At 38.0% G+C, this 19,675-nt stretch overlaps 2 protein-coding genes across 2 annotated transcripts; both read right to left on the bottom strand.

Moving 5' to 3' along the window:
• Positions 1–13,057: 13,057 nt before the first annotated feature.
• On the bottom strand, positions 13,058–13,993 carry LOC129720094 (uncharacterized protein K02A2.6-like). Its single transcript, XM_055671510.1, has one exon. The coding sequence runs from the start codon at positions 13,991–13,993 to the stop codon at positions 13,058–13,060; it is 936 nt and encodes a 311-aa protein (XP_055527485.1).
• Positions 13,994–17,831: 3,838 nt separating this feature from the next.
• Positions 17,832–18,515, bottom strand: LOC129720093 (uncharacterized protein K02A2.6-like). Its single transcript, XM_055671509.1, has one exon. It carries the CDS (start codon positions 18,513–18,515, stop codon positions 17,832–17,834), a length of 684 nt encoding a protein of 227 aa, XP_055527484.1.
• Positions 18,516–19,675: the final 1,160 nt, after the last annotated feature.

Raw genomic sequence — 19,675 nt, 5'->3', positions numbered from 1 at the left:
TTCGCACGTACAGCTCAGAGCACTCTTTGTCCCACCATTTGTTGGGAGGGCGCTGTCTAATCGTTACCCCGGGTATCGGTTTCGTCTGAGCTTGAGTCGCGGCGTCGATTATCAAGCCAGCTAAGAACGCGTATTCTTCCTCCGGAGGAAGTTCCTCGTGAGTCTCGATAGATTCCGCTATAATAGACTCATAACACTTCCAATCAATATTACGTGTAAGGTCGTAGGAAATATTGATTGGGTTCGGGGGAGTTGAACCATTAGCAATTGATATAACGATTGGAAGATGATCACTACCGTGGGGATCGTTGATTACTTTCAACTGGCAATCTAACGCTAGTGATGTCGAGCAGAGGGATAGGTCAAGCACGCTTTCACGTGCTGGAGGATTAGGTACACGTGTCACTTCCCCAGTATTCAAAAGTGTCATATTGAAGTCGTCGATCAAGTTACAAATTAAAGAAGATCGGTTGTCGTCGTACAGCGACCCCCATAGCGAACAGTGAGAGTTAAAATCTCCCAAAATCATAAAAGGTGCGGGAAGCAATTCTGCTATATCAAGGAGTTGCTTCTGTTCAATCCGCGCGGATGGGGGAATATATAACGAAACAAGGCAAAGGTCTTTTCCATTCAAATTCGTTTGAATGGCAACAACTTCAATATTCGAGATCGAGGGGAGGTCGATTCTGATAAAAGGATAGCACTTTTTGATCCCTAAAAGTACCCCTCCACCGTGTGAGTCTCGATCTCGACGAATAATGTTAAAATCGTGGAAATTGAGTTGATCGTTCGAATTGAGAAAGGTTTCACAGAGCGCGAATGCGTCACAATTGTATGTATTCATCAAATGAGAAAATAAATCGAATTTGGGGATGATACTTCTGCAATTCCACTGTAATACAGTGAAAAAATTCCTAACCTCTTTCGCCGTATTAGTCATCGAAAGATATAATAGCTGAAATGAGGGGCCAAGTTGCTGCTAGTTGCTTCAAAAAGGTTTTCACTGTAGGAAGAAGGGCAAGAAGAATATTTTGTAGGGGATCTGGTATGTTGAATGTTTTAAATATCCAGTCCACAATATCAGAAAATTTTATGAACCCTGTTTCTTTTTTATCTTCTGATCGAGAAATGGGTGCACGAGGGGTTTTTGGTGCCCCAGGAAGCGGTTACGGCCGAAAAATGTTTTGCCAGGTCTTTGCCAATTTGAATAATATTCAATGGCTTCTTTATGGGCCGGAAAAAAAACAACGTAGGGACCGCCAGCGGCATCTGGGTAAGCTTATACCCGTACTTCCGGTACTCTTGGTACAGGACTTGGCAAAGGGGAGGGCACAGGGGAAGGTAGGGGTGAGCTGATGGGAGAAATTTCAATTTCTTCCCCGTTTGTTTCCACATCCAGGAAAAGTTGCACCTGCATGTCGTCCATTTTGCGGGAGCGTTACGCTCTACCGCACACAAACGATAAATATTCGAATATATATAAATTTTTAAAACAATTTTTCAATCTACAATGGATCAAATAAAAAAAAGACAGTAATACTAATACTTATAACAATAGTAATAATAATAATAATAATAATAATAATAATAATAATAATAGTAATAATAATAATAATAATAATAATAATAATAATAATAATAATAATAATAATAATAATAATAATAATTATAGTAATAATAATAATAATAATAACAATAATAATAATATCAATAATAATATTAATAATAATATTATAACATAGTATAATATTATATTGATAATAATAGTAAAAATTCTAAAGGTAATACTTCACCGAACGTCTAAGTCACGACCTCACGGCTGCTAGTAGGATCAATCTGGAAAAGTGTCTCCGCAGAACAAACAATGACGATCCAGCTTCGTGTTGTGACACAGTGGCCGTATCTTACACGCGACCTTGTAGATGCCACTTGTAGTTGACTTCCACTCGCTCGATCGTATGGTTGTCCGTGCTGCTAGCGGGGTAACAGCGGTGCGGGAGAATTATTCTTGCTGATATATCAGCTGCGTATCGAATCACTGGCGGGGTAGCCTGCCCCTACCAGTGTGCAGATGTTTCTGCCGATATACAACAGGCTATTGTTATCGCGCAACACAAGAACTAATCGACAAAAAAACACCCGTATGTTTGAAAAAAAAAGATACCCGAAAAATGGTTGGCCATTAGGTTTTGCGAGAATTTTTGTTCAGGACAAAACCATATTGTCACTATGCCATGGCAATAACGAAAACCAACTGGAAAAGTTATAAAACGTTAAAAACCAACCCTTGATATTTCCCGCCCTTCTGAGATTCTGAGAGGTTTTCTGTGAGTTTTAGTGAGTAACGATTTTTTGTTGCCTTTGATCGGAAAAATTCGAACAAGTTTTCATCACCGGGGCGTACTTAAACGATAGCCTTCATTTTTGAAAATATTTTATGGAATAGTTCTATGCGATTTTCGTATTGGTTTCTGTTGATGCCACTTAAATTCAACATCGGTTTCTGTTAATTTGTGCTGTGACTGTTTTTCAAGAAAGAAGAAGACACTGTCGGTACGTAATAAACGTAATAGATTAAAAATAATAATGTGTTTTTGCGAGAATTCTGAGGAGTATTCATACTGGTTTCAGTTGGTTTCGTATAATTTTCTTCCACATGTAGTGGGAATGCTTCCTAACGAAGATGCCGCTAAGGGTATTTTATAAAAGAAATGTTCCCTAATCTACATGATCAAACTGATTCTTGCTTATCTTCCAGTTGACTTTGACAAATTTCTGCTGTGGTCGAAGTGTTTTTTGTTCAGATGAAGTTGTTGTAAGTGGAATGTTCAAATTCTTAACATGCCGTTGAATTAAAATTAAATTCGTTGTTTTTGTTCCAGTTTTGCGAGTTAAGACACGAGTAGTAGCAGGTCAATAAAAGTGTCAGGCTCCGCAACACTGAAGATAGAATATTAAAAAGTCAGGAAATATACGAGTCCCGAAGGGAAGTTGATCGGTTAAGAACAAGACGAGCTCAAAATGCACGACGTTCGACACCCCATATATCTCAAAATCGTCAGTTACACACTTAGTTTCCATAGTCTTTAAACGAGTCTTGAACAAAAGAAAAATGAAGTATAATAACTTAAAAACTCAATTGAGAGAAAAATGCTAATCAAATATTTTCAAATACTACTACTTTATAGATTCAAGGTCAAATTTACCACCGAACAGATGCATTGCTGCCACTACCCGATGGCAAATGTCCTTGAAGCGACAATTCTGACAGGAAACTACAAAGGAGAAGTCGTAATAATCCCGCGTATCTCGATTACTCCTACCGATTTGCCGTTAAATTTTAAACGTCTGCAATTTCCTGTGCGTCACGCATTCGCGATGACTATTGATAAAACCCAAGGACAGTCACTGAAAATTTGTGGCATAAACTCCGAGTATCAGGGCTGAAAGTGGTCAAACTGGTAAGAACAAGTGACTTTAGTGACCAAAATTTCGAAAAAGTGACCAAAAGGTGACTTCAAAGTATGAAAAAGTGACTTGAAAACTCGAAAAAAAGTGATTTTTTCTGATTGTCTTGCATAAATCGTTCAAAAGGGAAGAGTTTTTTTTCCAAAAAACATGTAGAATTTTTCAAGAAATAAAATAAATATTGGCATAACAGAACGTTACGCTAAAATATGAAAAACGTTGATAAACCGATAAAGCTAAAAGCGGTGATGGCAATTCAACAATTCAGGACACCTCTCAGTATAAAGAAGCAGAAATAAAAGACACTAGAGAGCATTTCCAATTTAAAGCAAAGAGAATCGAATCCAACACAAAGGAAAAAGCTGTTTTTGCTCTGCCAATTAAAAATTTAAAAAATATCCGCTAAAGCGTAGTTTTATACTGTTTTCCGATGAGTTACTTATTGTTTCATGAGAAAAAAATATTTTTTCCTAAACTAATGAACACTTTCCAGATTTTCTAATGTTATCTAGAGACCCTAACCCTGTAAAACATTGAATAGGGAAATTGCAAAGCTAACACTTGCATAAACTTGCACATACAACCAACTCTTCATGATGCAGCCGATCGATTACGGTGCCAATGGGATGTATAGAAACGAATTGAGCTTTGATTTTTTTCATCGGTCGAAAAAATAAACCTTTGATCACTACGAGCGTGAAAAAAATCCAATTGAGCTGAAATTTCACGTCTTGGCATAGCAAAAGCAGATTGTCCGTTAACTTCATCAAAATCAGTAGAGTAAGCACGGTCGTTTTCAATTGACAATTGGTAATTGATAGCACTGCACTGGTCGACCGAAGCGAAGAAAAATTTTCTAAACTTTAACTGGAAAAATGAAAAAAATTTAACTTTTTTAACCGTTCTACAGAGGAGTAACTCTAGTGAAAACTAGGCCAAAATTATTTTCGCTGCTATTTAGCAATATTTTGGGTAATATTTGATTGTGAAGCGAAAATGAATTTGATTTTATTGAATCATTATTGAGCTGAAACTCTGTTTGGAGCATGAGGCAGAGACCCATCAGGTATTTTATTTTTTTCTATTTCCCATGTACGCGTAAGCTCTTAACGTCAAAATTTGTTAAAAATAGCATTTTTCAATCGGGTCGCAAATGTCAATCCGGACGTTTCCGGATGAGAAATTAACAAGAATATGCTCGTGATGAACTTCCATTCCCACGAAGATTATATGAAATTTTATCATGATGGCTAACTTATTGTACTTAATGAACCATTATTAAATTCGATTGAGATATTGAAGTCAATAGCATAAAATCATTGCCTATATCGTCGTAGGACGTTATTAATGTGTGATATTTCTTTGAAACGATTTCCTCATTTTTCTCCGAGGTGGTCCTTTAGGTTGAAAATTACAGAAATATGTTTTTAGCAAGTGTAAACAGTTAACATTTCCGTATAGCTTGAACATTACGTTTGGAATGCGACACGACTTTAACTGAGGCGTATTTGCAGTCATTTTTTTTTTGTTTTTTGAAGAAATAAATCTTGTTTACAACTTAGCCAAAACTGTTCTGGCTTTTAAAATATTTTTAATCATCCACTACCATTTACCAATTTAACTAATCTTTTTTTTCAAAAGTTAGTCGTGACTCAAAAAAAAAAAATAATAAAAATGACAATTGAAAAGATATTAAAATTTTCCTATGTTGCTAGTATTGCTCAACAGTAATATCAATATCACAGAAATATACCTCTTGTATGAGTATCTTTGTATACGAATCGGCACGGTGATCCTAACTGGATGTTTAGAAAGAACAAAGTCAATGATCCTTGCGCACTCTAATAAGATGGAAATCGTTCAGCACAAGCTACTATAGAGCTCTAATGTACAAGATTCTGTGGTGATTGATTCAGCAATTTGAAAACAAATAAAGTTTGCGACCGCTTTCCTTAACCACGCCTCTGGAATGCAGCAAAGTCAATGTCACAGAAACACGCTCCATACTCGAACAGAGAACAAATTTAGTTGACACGACAAGAACTGTACAAAAAAGTCCTGGATTGCATAGTTGAACGCAAGATCAGTTCCAGTCGCTTATCAAATCCATATTTCGTCAAGCTTTTATTTTATTTTTTTTTAATAAGGGGATTGTTAGTAGTTCAGGTATTCATGATAAATATTAGTATAATGACACACACATCATTATACTAATATTTATCATAAATACCTAAACTACTAACAATCCCGTTATTAAAAAAAATGTGTCTCCCAGGTGGTCTTGAGGTACGATGCTGGCCTAACAAGCCAGTCGTCGTAGGTTTGAGTCTCGGCTCGGGAGAGACTGTTAGTGTCAGTAGGATCGTAGCGCTAGCCCCGCAATTGTCCTGTACACTAAACAGTCGGCTGCGAAGTCTGTGTATAAATAAACAGAAGGTCAAGTTCCGAATCGGAATGTAGCACCAAGGCTTTGCTTTTAGTATAATGAGTATGTGCGTCCAATCACAAATGGTGATTTCTCAACACTAAACATCGCAACCCCTGAAGCAGAGTTAGAATTCGATAAATATTTCATTCGTTAGGAAAACTGTAAAGTCAGCCTTGTTGGTCACTTTTTAATCCTCAATTTGTTTAATCAAAAAATGCATCAAATTAAAAATAGTTATAAATAGTAAAATAAATAGTAAAACTTGTTTTGAATTGTTCTTTTTGAATCAAACAGTTTCTAACATGCATATATGAGTTTATGATTGATGCTTTCACAAAAAAAACGTTCTATTGAAATCATTGGCAACCATCATTCCCAAATTATAGTCCGTACCGGACTTGGAGCCGAACCGGAACGAAACCAAATGAACCGCACCCTAAACGGACCGCAACAGAACAATAAACAACATCGCACGCTAGCCTGGAGGGCTAATGCCGTCTCGATCAACTAGATTATGAGTTGAGAGAATTCATTATCGATATTGTTTTTGCAACATTTTGCATGTTGTAGGATAAGTACAACGATACACCGTGACCCAGTGCTGAGTTAAGAAAATTTCCAGCTCGAAAAGATCCTCGACCTGATCGGGATCGAACCCGACATCACAACCGTGTGGGAGAGCTAGCCGACCGACATCGCTAACCACAGAACCACGAGGATCAGGCTCGTTCCGATTTTCAATCAGACCGGACAAGACCAAAATCCAGACCTATCTTTTCGTTCCGATATCGAGCACTTTAACACTTGCGTACCCAACCCCTCCGCAGCCGAAAAAATGAAAATTATTTTACCTGCCATTCCACGAGATTTGAACCGATTTTGATCGAACCTTTTTCAAAAGATCACAAATTTATCATAGTTTTTAGGACAGTAGAAGACATTTCGAAATTTTCCGTTGTTCCGGATTTATCGGAGGGAACCGTGGGGTAAGTACCCTTCCAGAGACACAGGCTAGAATAAAAATGGTAGCGAAACCTTGCTTGCGACTTATCAAACTTCAAGTTTTTGCAAAGCAACACTATTGGCGATCGGTATTTGGCCGTATAAGGAATTGCATTCAAATCTTTTATGTTAAATTCAATTCACTCTTCCGTTTCGAAAATTTTCTCTTAGTGCCAGAAAGTCGGTTATTCCTAAAAAATTTTTTTTGAGAGAACAGATCTCGACGTATCATACATATCTGAGATATTTGGCATCAAAAATTTTATTTAAAAAGCAGGGCTGATGAGGGCTAGTCAAGTTGGTAAAAAAGTGACTTTAGTAACTATTTTTCGGAAAAAAGTAACTTTAGTGACTTTTCGATGAAAGAAGTGACTTTTGAGTGACCAGCTTGAAAAAAGTGACCAAGTCACTAAAAAGTGACCAACTTGCAGCCCTGGAGTATTCATGCTCACATGGACAGCTCTATGTCGCATATTCACGTGACCCTGACCCCGACATTGTGGAATGTATAGAATTTCGTGGCTAGGACCGCCTTGACCACTTTCACATGTTTCGTATATTCCGAATTTTTAGCTTGAATTTTCTAAATAAAGTTGAAGTTTTTTATAGAATCTGTTCCAGTGAGATTGGCCAGGCAGAAGGGTATTACTATATTTGCATTGAGGCAAGCTTTTGAATAATTGAAAAAATAATGTAATAATTTCCTTCAGAATATTTAAAAGAATGACTGTTTATTTTCAGAAATGTATTGAAATGATTTGATTATGATTGAAAGGTGCTTCATAATGTTCAATGAAACAAAAACGGTGATTTTTACGAGCGCAGGATTGAAAAAAAAAAAACTAAAAACAAATCAGAGCCGAAACATATCTTGGGTATGTTTTTTAGCAGCAGTTAGATATTTCAGTTTTTGCAATACAACAGTCAATAAAACTCAAGGCGGCGGTACGAAGTTTGCCGGGTCAGCTAGTATATATTTAAATTTTTAAATTCATTCAATTACTTATTGAAATCGGATTTCTTACGTTGGTATACGATTGATGGGCATAATAAGTATATAGTTATATTTAGTATAACAATGGATTCTACACCGCTAGGTAAATTAGTTCTGGTTTTTTAAGTGAAAACAGGTTTTTTTAGTTATAAAATTTTGTTCAATTTTTTTTAGTCTTTTGCATATAAGCTGCAGCGGGTACTGCTCTATGTTACTTGACAACCTAATTTTGATGACACTGTAATGATGTTACAGGACTTTAAACATGTAACTATAAATTCACATTCAAAATCAACTTATGTTGAATGTTAGTTGTTTTTGCTTGTCGCTTTTCTCCATCCTTTGTCTTCAGCAGTATGAATATTTTTGGCGGTTCTTGTTGCTGAATCTTTAGCTACGTACCAATGCAACGCGTGTACTGCAAAAAGTGCAGACGTAGTAGACTTTGATTTCCTTACAGTTCTCTGGCTTCATACAACGCGAAACGAATGATACAACGCAGAAAAGCACCAATCAACCACAACCAATCTAGCACCGACCGACACAGTATGTTTTACAAATTTTGCACAAATATCCGAACACCGTGTTGTCTCTACATGTTGATGAGTGTGTTATATTTGGGCATGTTTTCTGCAAACGGTGAACTGCGATTGATGGCATGCGCTAGTTCAACAAAAACGTGAAATCTTTACACGGCGTGCACACGTGGGCATGTTTTGCGGAAGACTGACATCAACTCTTAACAACCGGCATTTCATATTTTTTTTATAGGATAGCATGTCGATTTTTGAAGAAATCAATCAAATCAATCATCAATCCAGCTTTTTACGCGCCATAATGGCGGACGCTATAGTGCGAAGTTCGTAATAGATTAACCACCCTTTTGACAACTCTGCTTACGTCAGTTTGAAGTCTTCATACAATTTATCAAAAGAAAAATATTTCTGGAAACATTTGTGTTGCCAATTTTTTAGAAATCGCAAATCTGACGTAAGCAGAGAGGTTCGAATATTTCGAACATGCATTATAGCGACCGCCATTATGGTGCGTAAAAAGCTGGATCAAAATCAATGTAATCAAAGTCACAACATTTTATTTGTTTTCAGCTGAATTTCGACTCCAAATTTTCAAGGGTCTTTTTTACCCCACTCAACCCTTTTCAAAAAATTTAATATTATGTAAAGCTTTGTTTTGTTATATAAATAAAAACAACCCTGAATATTTCAGTACGATCAGACAACCCTGATAACTTTTTGTATTTCTGAAACATATTATTTATTTCCATTTCACTAGTTTTTCAATTACAAATATATGTTCGAAAACAAATTGTTCTAGACCCCCCGATAGAACATTTCAATTTTGGTAGGATATTAAAGGGGACAGCTCAAGCTTTCGAATGGCGAGTATTAGAGCGATACTAATTTTTTTGGGATAAGTTCTTCAACCAGAGACACCGTGGTGCTGTGTATAGCGTGTCTTATACTCGCTATGTTAGGTCTAATAAACAGTACGAGAAAAAAAAATATTGCCGTCAGTCGAGGAATTCGGATTCCAACTCCAACGAAAAAATTTAAGTAATTCAACTTAATGGGTCAAATGGTTTCAACAGTCTCAAGGTGTACGATCCAAAAAAAATTGTTAAGCAATGTTTGAATGGTTGAGAGATTTTAAGTTTATTTATTTCTATTCATGTTGATTGTGAATGTTTACCAAATTTTCGCTCAAAAAATCTTTTAAATGCGGTCCTGTTTCAGCTTGATTTTGATAAGTTCAAGATCACCTTTTTGTCTAGTCATTAAAGCAAATAAAGAATAGATGTTTGTTGCATGTTCAAACTATTGGAGCTAACTGTTTCAACGATGCACTGTAAAATCAATGTAGGATGGAATAGCGAAAAACGAATGCGAAAGCGTGGGCTAGAATTTGCAGCAGAGTTTTGTTCGTAGTTGAATATCTGTTCTGTGGTATGATTCAGATGTAATCGCCATAAAAAAACAGCATGAACATGAAGTTTATGCTGCTGATGATGATAATAATAACTCGCCTGATAAATTTAGTTTGGATCGCTCTTTCACAAAATTGATCTCTGTAGACTCTAACATCAACACAGCTGTGGATGCCAATGATGATACGCAACACCGCCGAATGGAAATACTAGGAGGGGCAAATTCATCAATTGATCGTAAGGTGTAATCTATAGAAGGTGTCGTTCACGATTTTCTATTTCTGATATTTTCGCATGTTTCAACCCGCTTTTCACATTTTGGTATTGTACCATCTAATGAACTCAAAGCACGCCATTTCTTGGGGACCCTACTTTCCCCAACCAATTATTGCGATTTGCGTCTTTTGTGGACGACGGCAACACTATAATAAATTTTAATTATTTTACAGCACATAGCCGCAATGTTTCATGTGAGATCTTTTTGAACCAGAACGACGACAGCTGCGACACCCTACAAGTAACAGGCATAGAACTACAAAATGAAATTAATGGTTTTGAAATATCTCCCGATAGTGCCAACAATAACGACTTAGTTATTAGTTCCGATTTCAGTCAATCAATACAACTTCTGATAGAACCGAGAAGAGCACCTGTTCCTCAAACTGATATAATACCCCGTTCACACTACACCGCATATCACCTGATATCAGGCGATTCGTGCTATCGAGGCCATATCACCATCCATATTACCTGATATCCCATACAATCGAGCTGTCAACGGATATCACCTCGGCTACATGCTATCGCGGATATCATGTTCGAAAACCAATAATAACCACATTTCAAGCAGTTGGTAACACGGCCAACAGACATTTGACGCAACCCTACAAATTTTGCACTTCGCGTTGCATGCGAAAAAAGGGAAGGAAATATTTTTGCTATTTTCATCCCGCACATGTTGACAATTGCATATGAGAGTTCGCGTTGGTGCGAGCCAACTAACTGACATCTCTATCCTAATCCCATTTCTCTCGTTGTCTTGTTTTAGCTTTAATTTGTTTTTGTTTTCTTCTCTTTTCAATTACCAAAGCAAATTTCAAATCGTATCAGCTCACTGAAGTGTGAACGCTCGAGGTGATATCCGATATCATCTGGTGATATCAGGTGATATCCGGCGTAGTCTGAACAAGGCATAAGTGTATCAGCAGATTTCACTACCAGTAAGAACTACGTCGAAGAAGATATGCTGGAGCCTAATAGTTTACTTACAAACCGTATGATATAATAAAAACATATCCTCATTTTTTTTGTTTCTTTTTCATTTATAGCACACAGTTCTATTTTGGGCACTGTCTCATCCAGTTGTTGTTTGAATAACACCACTTATGAGAATTCTAAACTCCTCCATACTCTAGTAAGCATGAATTTCAGGATAAATAATACGAACACACATTCCCCAAGCAGTACTTGCATGTACAGTACATGTTTTCAAATGGGACTACTCAATATTTGTTGTTTTAAAACCTTTTTAACGGTGCAAGAAACTTTTCCGGTTACTCTAATTTAAATGAATTTGTTGTAATCGATGGCCGTTTCGGATTGAAGGCAGCGGAAAATATACCGTGTGTAACGTATTCGGTTGTTCGTACAAAAGTGAGGTTTATTTCTCTCTTCTTCCTAACCCTATCAATGACATTACAGTGCTTTTTCGCTTTTATCAACAGTCGTTTTTATCACTACTCGCCAAATTCACGCTCGATTTTCTCACGGTTTTTATTCGTTTTTATCACGCTTTAAAAAAAACTTCAAATCAAGAACAATATACTTCCAGTTGCAGAAAATGCATTCGAAACATCATTTTCATTTGTGCCTTGTGTCCTTGCATGTGTATAGTTTTATAAACTCAATTTATTTGATCAATTTTCTGAGGCAACCAAGTGTCATATCTGTTACAAATAGTTTGTGTCTTAATTTTGAGAAAAATGAACCGTGAAATACGTATTTCATTGACTCAAAGTCAAAAATTACGTATTATTCGAGCAGTTGAGAAAGAAGATCTGTTAACAACTTAAGAATCCCTACAGTTCGGTCCTCATAGAGCGTGGTTATAAAAATTATAAAATCTAGCGGTTCCACAATTTCACATAAACAAGCACTGGACTCTGCTAGCTATGCTAAAGAATGAGCAGTACAAATCATATTGATATTGCATGTATAATAGCCGTGATAAAGTCCGCGAAAGTTCAATGGAGAGAAATATCAAAAACTAACCTTTTCTTGTTTATTCATTTGTATGTTGAACTTATATTCTATTCAACTATGCAAGTGCATCATTTTACTCAAAATACCATAAATTTCAGTTGAATCCAACACAAAAAATTCAATTTTTATCATTTCGCTAAATTCAATTTTTTTTGACCGTGATAAAATCGAAAATGCACTGTATTTGTCGACTGGTACGCTGATTGTTACGTTAAATGAATGTTAGGTAATTTAAGCTAATTTACATCATCTCTTCCCCCCTTGAAGAGAACATCTTTTGTCATCTACGAAAAACAGCACAGTAAACAAAGTTAGTAATGTTAGTAGTCATATATAATCAAAGATCAAGCTTTTTTGGGGGTTTTCTGACTCTCGTGGATCGCCTCGGTGTATCTACTGAATTGTGTACTGGTTTGTGGGCTATTTTGTCTCCTGACTGATCCTTTGCTATATCGACTACCCTCGACTCGATAGCTTCCTGGCCAACTGAAGTGATACCTGAAGATGTCGAAGTATTTTAGTTTTGAACTACCGCCGGAGTGTCTGTCTGTGTTGTAAGTCGCTGTCGGGTTGGTAAAGTTATTGAATTTTCACAGGGGTCACGGTCGTAATTGTCGACGTTAAAGGAACAAGGATCCACTTCAAACACTCGATCTACAGGGCCGGGTCTCAGCTGGTCAATATGCCTTTTCCATATACGTCCATCGTCTAGCTCAATCATGTAATGCAATTTTCCCAGACGTTCAGTAACAATACCGAACTTCCATTTCGAAGCACTTAAGAAGTCACGCGCAGCTACTCTTTCATTTATCGCAAAGCTCCGTACATCACCCTCCTCCCCACGTTTAATTATTTCCTCGCCGTTATTAGGAACAATAAGATCGAGTCGCGACTTAATCTGCCTGCCGAAAACCAACATCGCGGGTGATTTACCTGCCGCCGGATGCACTGTTCGTCTTTAGGCCATAAGAATCTTATAAAGCTCAAACTGAACCTCTTTCCGTTCACACTTTAACGTCTTCAACTTGTCCTTAAAAGTCTGTACGAATCTTTCTGCGAGGCCATTTGTGGCCGGATGATACGGTGCGCCCATTTTGTGAATAACACCGTTCTTACTCAGAAATGACTGAAATTGCTCTGAAGTGAATTGTACGCTATCGCTCACAATAATGGAAGGTACACCATAGGTCGCAAAATATTCACGTAACTTATCGATAGTCGTATCCGTAGTCATGTCAGGTATTATTTTAACTTCGGGCCATTTAGTAAACGCGTCCACGATCACGAAAAAGTTTAATCCAAGGAACGGGCCTGCAAAATCTATGTGGATGCGTTGAAACGGTTCTGTAGGCTTTTTCCAACAATGCGTAATGAACTTCGGTGGATTTTTCCTAACTCTAGCGCATTCATTACAATCACGCGATAAGTGCTCAATATCATGATCTACACACTCCCACCAACAATAGGACCGTGCTAGCGATTTCATGCGGGAAACGCCAAAATGACCAGTGTGAAGTTCATCTAAAATTCGTTTACGCAGTTTCGGTGGTATATATGCGCGAATTCCCTTCATTATGCATCCTTTCTGAATTGAAAATTCATTTTGATCTACTCCGAATCTATCGCGACCTTTAACATTTCTGCCGACTTTCAGACCCTGCAGCAAGTTACGCACATTTGGATCTTCCCTAGTACTTTCTGCCAACTCTTCTACCGTTACTGGCAATGTTTCGATTAAGTTCAGTTCAATCACATCAGCCTCTTCTATACGATTTCTGTTATTCACATCCTCAATCGGAAGTCGTGACATAGCATCCGCGTTCGCGTTTTCCTTGGACGACCGGTATCGAATATCGTAATTGAAAGTTTCAAGAAATACAGAATAATGCTGCATTCTTAAAGCTGAAAGAGTCGGAAGCCCCTTATTTGGAGCCAATATTTGAGATGTGGGTTTGAATTTGAATATTTGAATACCGTAAACTGGGGTGACTTTGATCACTTTTTTGACTGTATCTCAAATATTTTCAGAATATACTGAAAACAATATTCTTTGATATTTTTAAAATAAGTATTGAAAAAGATTCAGTCACAACTTCAAAAGTTTAGCAACAATTTTGCTGTTTTTAAATATGCTCTAAAAATTTTACACCAATAATCATTCCGGGGTGACTTTGATCACTTTATTGTTTTGATGAATTTGGAGTAACACTTTGCTACTTTCACTAAATTGAACAGCCTTAAACGACTTAAACAATTTATAAATATAGAAAGCAATTTGGGGGCCATTCACATTCTACGTGAACAGTTTATAATGGCGAATGTCCAAGATTCATACAAAATTTTTAGAATATATATGAATGATTATTCACTGAGAGAGAAGGTGGTCTAAAATCGTGAAAAACTAGTCCACGAAGAATATGACTTATGAAATTGTCCAAATTTGCATGTTACTTCACGTCTTGGGTTTTTGTTAAGAAGAAATATGTAATATGCTGTGGAGAAAATTTGGACTCAACATTGCCTTCGAGAAAAAACTTGCAAAAAAAACAATAAAATGTATTGTTAGAATATTTGAACTAATCTGGGAACAAAATAAAAACACTTTACGTATTGCAACTTGTTGTTTTGAATCTGCTTGAACCGATTGTTTGTATGCAACAAAAATCGCCAAAAATACACTTTATTTTCAAATAATATTTTAGCATGAAAAACACTCTTCAAATAGCAGGAAATGCATGAATAGTAGCAATGCGAACATATATCCACACAATTAGTGAAGATTACGACAAATCCCAAGCACTACGAGCGCTTTTTTACCACATTCTCAGGAAAGAGGTATAGTGATCAAAGTCACCCCGGTGATCAAAGTCACCCCAGTTTACGGTATTTGAGATGCGGGATGAATTTCCGACCAAAAAGAAATTGATAAAATTTCTTAACACCGAATATGATCGCGTACGCTTCTTTGTCGACTTGCATGTAATTCTGTTGAGTTTTGTTTAAAGTTTGAGAGGCGTACTGTATAGGTTTTTCACATCCATCCGGGTATACATGGCTCAAAATGGCTCCGACACCATATGGCGATGCAACCGTCGCGAGAACGAGAGGCAGTTTCGGGTCATAATGTACCAAAATTTTATCCGATTGCATTTCTCTCTTAACCCATCGAAAAGCCTTTTCACACTGATCATCCCAGTCAAATGAAACGTTATCTTTAAGCAAGTTGTTTATCGGATAGATATTTGTACTTAGATTGTTCAGGAAACGTCCGTAATAACTAACTAAACCGCCAAACGCGCGAACTTGTTCTCGATTACGCGGTCTAGGCATCTCCTGAATGGCGTCTACTTTTTTCTTCATCTTTCTGATTCCTTCGCGATCAATAACAAATCCACAATACTCTATACGATCGGCGAAAAACTCGCATTTGCATAGCATAGCATAGCATAGCATAGCATATTTGATCGCCCGTGTGTTGCCCGCGATTGACCAGAATCAGCTGAAATTGTACAAAGAACCGTCAAAATGGTGCCTAGGAGTAGCAAGCCATTTTCAGTGTACAATTCCTGGCGATCTTTCTTATCACTGGTCAATAACGTAGCTGGCCACGCCCAATGCAGATCAATAGAGGAAGGGATATCGGGAGTGTTAGTTCAATACTTGTTGCTACTAGAGACCGAGGAATCCTCTGCATCATCCACAAGTATCAAAGGAAGGAATTAGTGTTAGTGGAAAGGAATTGATCTGGATCCATCGAGGTTGATGGTGCGATCTTTTCTACCCCGATTCGCGCACGACATGGTTACTTCTCGGTCTCTGGGCAACCGGTCACCAGGAGACGATATACATAGAACCGCGCCACGATCTAGTTATCTTCGGCAACCTACCAATCGTTGTCAGTCTGTATCACACCAAACTTCGCTTTTAATGCCGTGAACTCAATTCAAATTTACCTAGAAACGAATGGATTTCGTAAAACGCAACAACCGCACGCCGAACGCAAACTACTGGTACCAGCTCAAATAACCGATAGAGCGCTGTATTAAGATAGTCACACTGAGCGCAGTCAAAATAATGCGCGCGAAACTGAACTGCCTTCTCCGAAAGCAAACAAGAGCGTGTCGACCACTGGTATGACGAAAAAGCCAAAACACCCGTTTTATAAAAAAGAAAAAAAAGGAAAAAAAAGGGAACCGGCGAAACAGGAATAGATTTGGCATCCATGTAGGGTTTGTCTTTGTCGCGATTGAATAATTACAATATTTATCGAACGAACGAAACCTACTCTGAATCGTAACGTGCTAAAAAAGAACCAACGGGCGTACAGTCTCCGAAATAATAATTTGGTACATCTCGGAAATCACAATAAACCGATAATCCTTAAATGAGCAAAGCTCACCAAGGCCGAAGACACGTTTACACCGGAGCATTATGTACGACCGCTTTATTCCCTCTCACCGACGCATACGCGAGAGGACACGGTGCTTTGCCCCGATAATCTTTTGTTTTGTATTCAAGTTAAGATACCTACTGAGTATAAAAACTGGCAAAGTTTCATGCACTCATAGCTCAAATATTTAAAAAAATGCAATATGCATATCGAACAAGAATTTTAAGTTGATTGATAAAATGCCAAAGCAATCGCAATCAAAATTTAGTTGCTATTCCGACCAACAAGATTTTAATAAAAATTGTCTATGTGTTTCAATATTTGGTCAAAAGCTAGAAAAATCATAAAACAAGGGTATAAAACTGGGCCAAATGTTCGTAACCGTTCGGTCAGGCCGCGATAATATTTTAATGCGAATTATATTTTAATGCTACCAGTTCCGTGTTGTGAGAGCCAGCGTGTACAAAGGTTTAAAGCTCTCACCTATTGGGGCAATTCTGATTCCAGTTACAGTGTGAAAATTCTATAATAGCCACCAACTAAATGGCGTACAAACTCATCGCTAGAGGAATCATAAGGCAAAACACACTCACGATTATGAAAGAACAAAATCATTTTGTTGAGTCTGAAAATACCATAAACTTCATCTGACTTAAAAAGAAAGCTCCTGGAAAATGTATTCACTTATCTTAGATATCAAGAGGATTAAACAGATCAAACATTTCACCAGCGTTTTCTGCCACTCGCACACGGACCGGCATAAACAAACCATTTCTTTGTTGATAATTGTCGCTCTCTCGTTTCTGCTTCTCAGCAGACCAGACAAAGAAGAAAAGGTTTCACTACTATTTCACACTGCGATAGACTCTCAGACACATTACGCTCTCCGCATGCACACAACCATGTCTGAGAAAGATCACCAACACAACTCTACGATTCGAAGACAGCCATTTTGAGAGCAATAAATTGTAAGAACACCGGCAATAAAGTATCTATTTTTTTATTCGTAATACACTTTAAACACACTGGACCCTGAACAAAACATTCTCAACCATGACAACAACACGAATTACGCCCTCCACATATTATAAATCACGACAAAACGCGACAACTCCGGACGCAATAAACGAAGACAAAATCCGCTGCAAACGACGGTGGCGTAGTACCATTCCTTATGCTAATTCAGCCATTTCATCGATTAATCTTCACGGCACTACGATACACATCAAGTGAGTATTTCGCAGCACACACAACACAACACACTTTCCCGAATAAACTCTTTTCGCGGTAACACCTGTAACTTACACGCACTATCACATTGAACAATTTATTTCCCGAAAAATCACGCGAGCGAAAATTTTGACGTCCGAATCCGGCCATGGCCTGCTTCGTCCCGATCGGCGAAAAACTCGCATTTGGAGACATTAACCCGCATACCGTACTTATCCAGCCTTTGCAAAACCATTTCCAGTCTTCTCAAATGAGTTTCGTCGTCCGAGCCAGTAACCTTAATATCATCTAGAAAAACCGACACGCCCGGAATATTACCTAATACCTGAGTAATCTCGCGTTGAAAAATAGCTAGTGCTGACGCTACACCATACATAAGTCGCGAAGGTTGGTATAAACCAAGATGAGTGTTTAATGTAAGAATCTCGCGATCTTCTGGACGTACTTCCATTTGAAGATATGCCTGAGCTAGGTCCAGCTTCGAAAATTTCTGACCGCCCGCCATATTCGCGAATAGTTCGTCAATTATCGGAAGAGGATGCTCGTCAATGTTCAGATGTTTGTTAACCGTAACTTTATAATCGCCGCACAAACGGACGCGACCAAAAGATTTTATAACAGGAACTACCGGTGTAGCCCATGCGCTATGATTAACCTTCGTTAAAATTCCACTATTCACCATGCAATCTATCTCTTGTTCTACAGTACTACGGATGGAAAAAGGCAACGTACGGGCTTTTAGAAATATCGGCTTTGAGTTTGGCTTAAGGCTCAACGATGCTTGAACGTTTTTCATTGTACCAGTTGAGTCCTCAAACACCTTAGGGAATTTTTCAAGTAAACTCTTAACCGCTCCCGACAGAGGTGTACGAACCGCGATAGTATTTACATATGATTCCGAACTACGAATAACCTTATTTCAATCGTAATGTAATTCTCGCATCCACTCATCCAACACCGCATCCACCACTATCCTCATTCCTACTCTGATCACTTTCTTCTTCGATCATTTTTGCCTGCCATTCCTTTCTGAATTTAGATTTTTTATCGGATCTTATTGCTTTTGCATCCGTGCTCTGTGATGCGAACTTGAGACACACCCTTTTAAGATGTGCAACTTTGTTATAAAAATTGCAAACCGCATCTTTGTGTTTGCATGCATGCCCATCTGGCAGCCTGATTCCCGCATTGGTAGCACTGTGTGTTAGATTTGTTAGTTACCTTTAATCCCGGTCCCCGACGCATCGTCGTTCGCTCCGTGTAGTTAACTTCATGTCTCCTCTCCAGTACGTCGGCACCTTCGCCAGATGCTTCCATGGAAATTGCGATTTCCTTTGCTTTGTCAAATGTTAAGTTCTTCTCCTCGATGAGGCGTGACCGAATCCGTTTCGATCGCATTCCGAACACCAACTGGTTCCTTAGTTTCTTAACCAGATATGCTTCGAACTTGCAGAACCTGGCATCCCGTTGCAGTTCCGTAATAAATTCCATTATCGTTTCCCCTTCTTTTTGTTTGCGAGATCGAAATTTCCAAACTTCTACCATTTCCAATGGTTCTGGATCGAAAAATGCACCCAACGTAGTCACCAGCTGTTGATACGTCTTGTCTTCCGGCTCCGCAGGAGTAATATGGTCACATAGCAAATCGTAAGTGGACGCTCCCATGTAGTGTAATAAATAATCTTTCCTGCGGTTTTCGGGAACGAAGAACATCCGGAATGCTCCTTCGAGGTGCTTCACTCATCTGACCCATTTAGTTTTATCACGATCAAATGGATCAATAGTGAAATTTGACGATACACCGGGTGCTGGTGGATTTTCTCTCACGTCACCACCGGTTGCCATTTCTTTCACTCGGTTCAGTCACTAACGTAAAGTAATAGCGACGATAGCAATTCTGTTTCGGTTCGTAACAGCAACAACAATAATCTGCTTTCTCGCGTCACGTTTCGCTCA

Source organism: Wyeomyia smithii, chromosome 2 (assembly GCF_029784165.1).
Source record: "Wyeomyia smithii strain HCP4-BCI-WySm-NY-G18 chromosome 2, ASM2978416v1, whole genome shotgun sequence".
NCBI lineage: Eukaryota > Metazoa > Arthropoda > Insecta > Diptera > Culicidae > Wyeomyia > Wyeomyia smithii.
The sequence above is the reverse complement of the archived record's forward strand: the minus strand, read 5'-3'. Positions and strand labels throughout refer to the sequence as shown.

Coding starts and splice junctions, on each gene's coding strand:
- LOC129720094 (XM_055671510.1), bottom strand. CDS start 13,993: ATGCAGCATTATTCTGTATTTCTTGAAACTTTCAATTACGATATTCGA.
- LOC129720093 (XM_055671509.1), bottom strand. CDS start 18,515: ATGAAAAACGTTCAAGCATCGTTGAGCCTTAAGCCAAACTCAAAGCCG.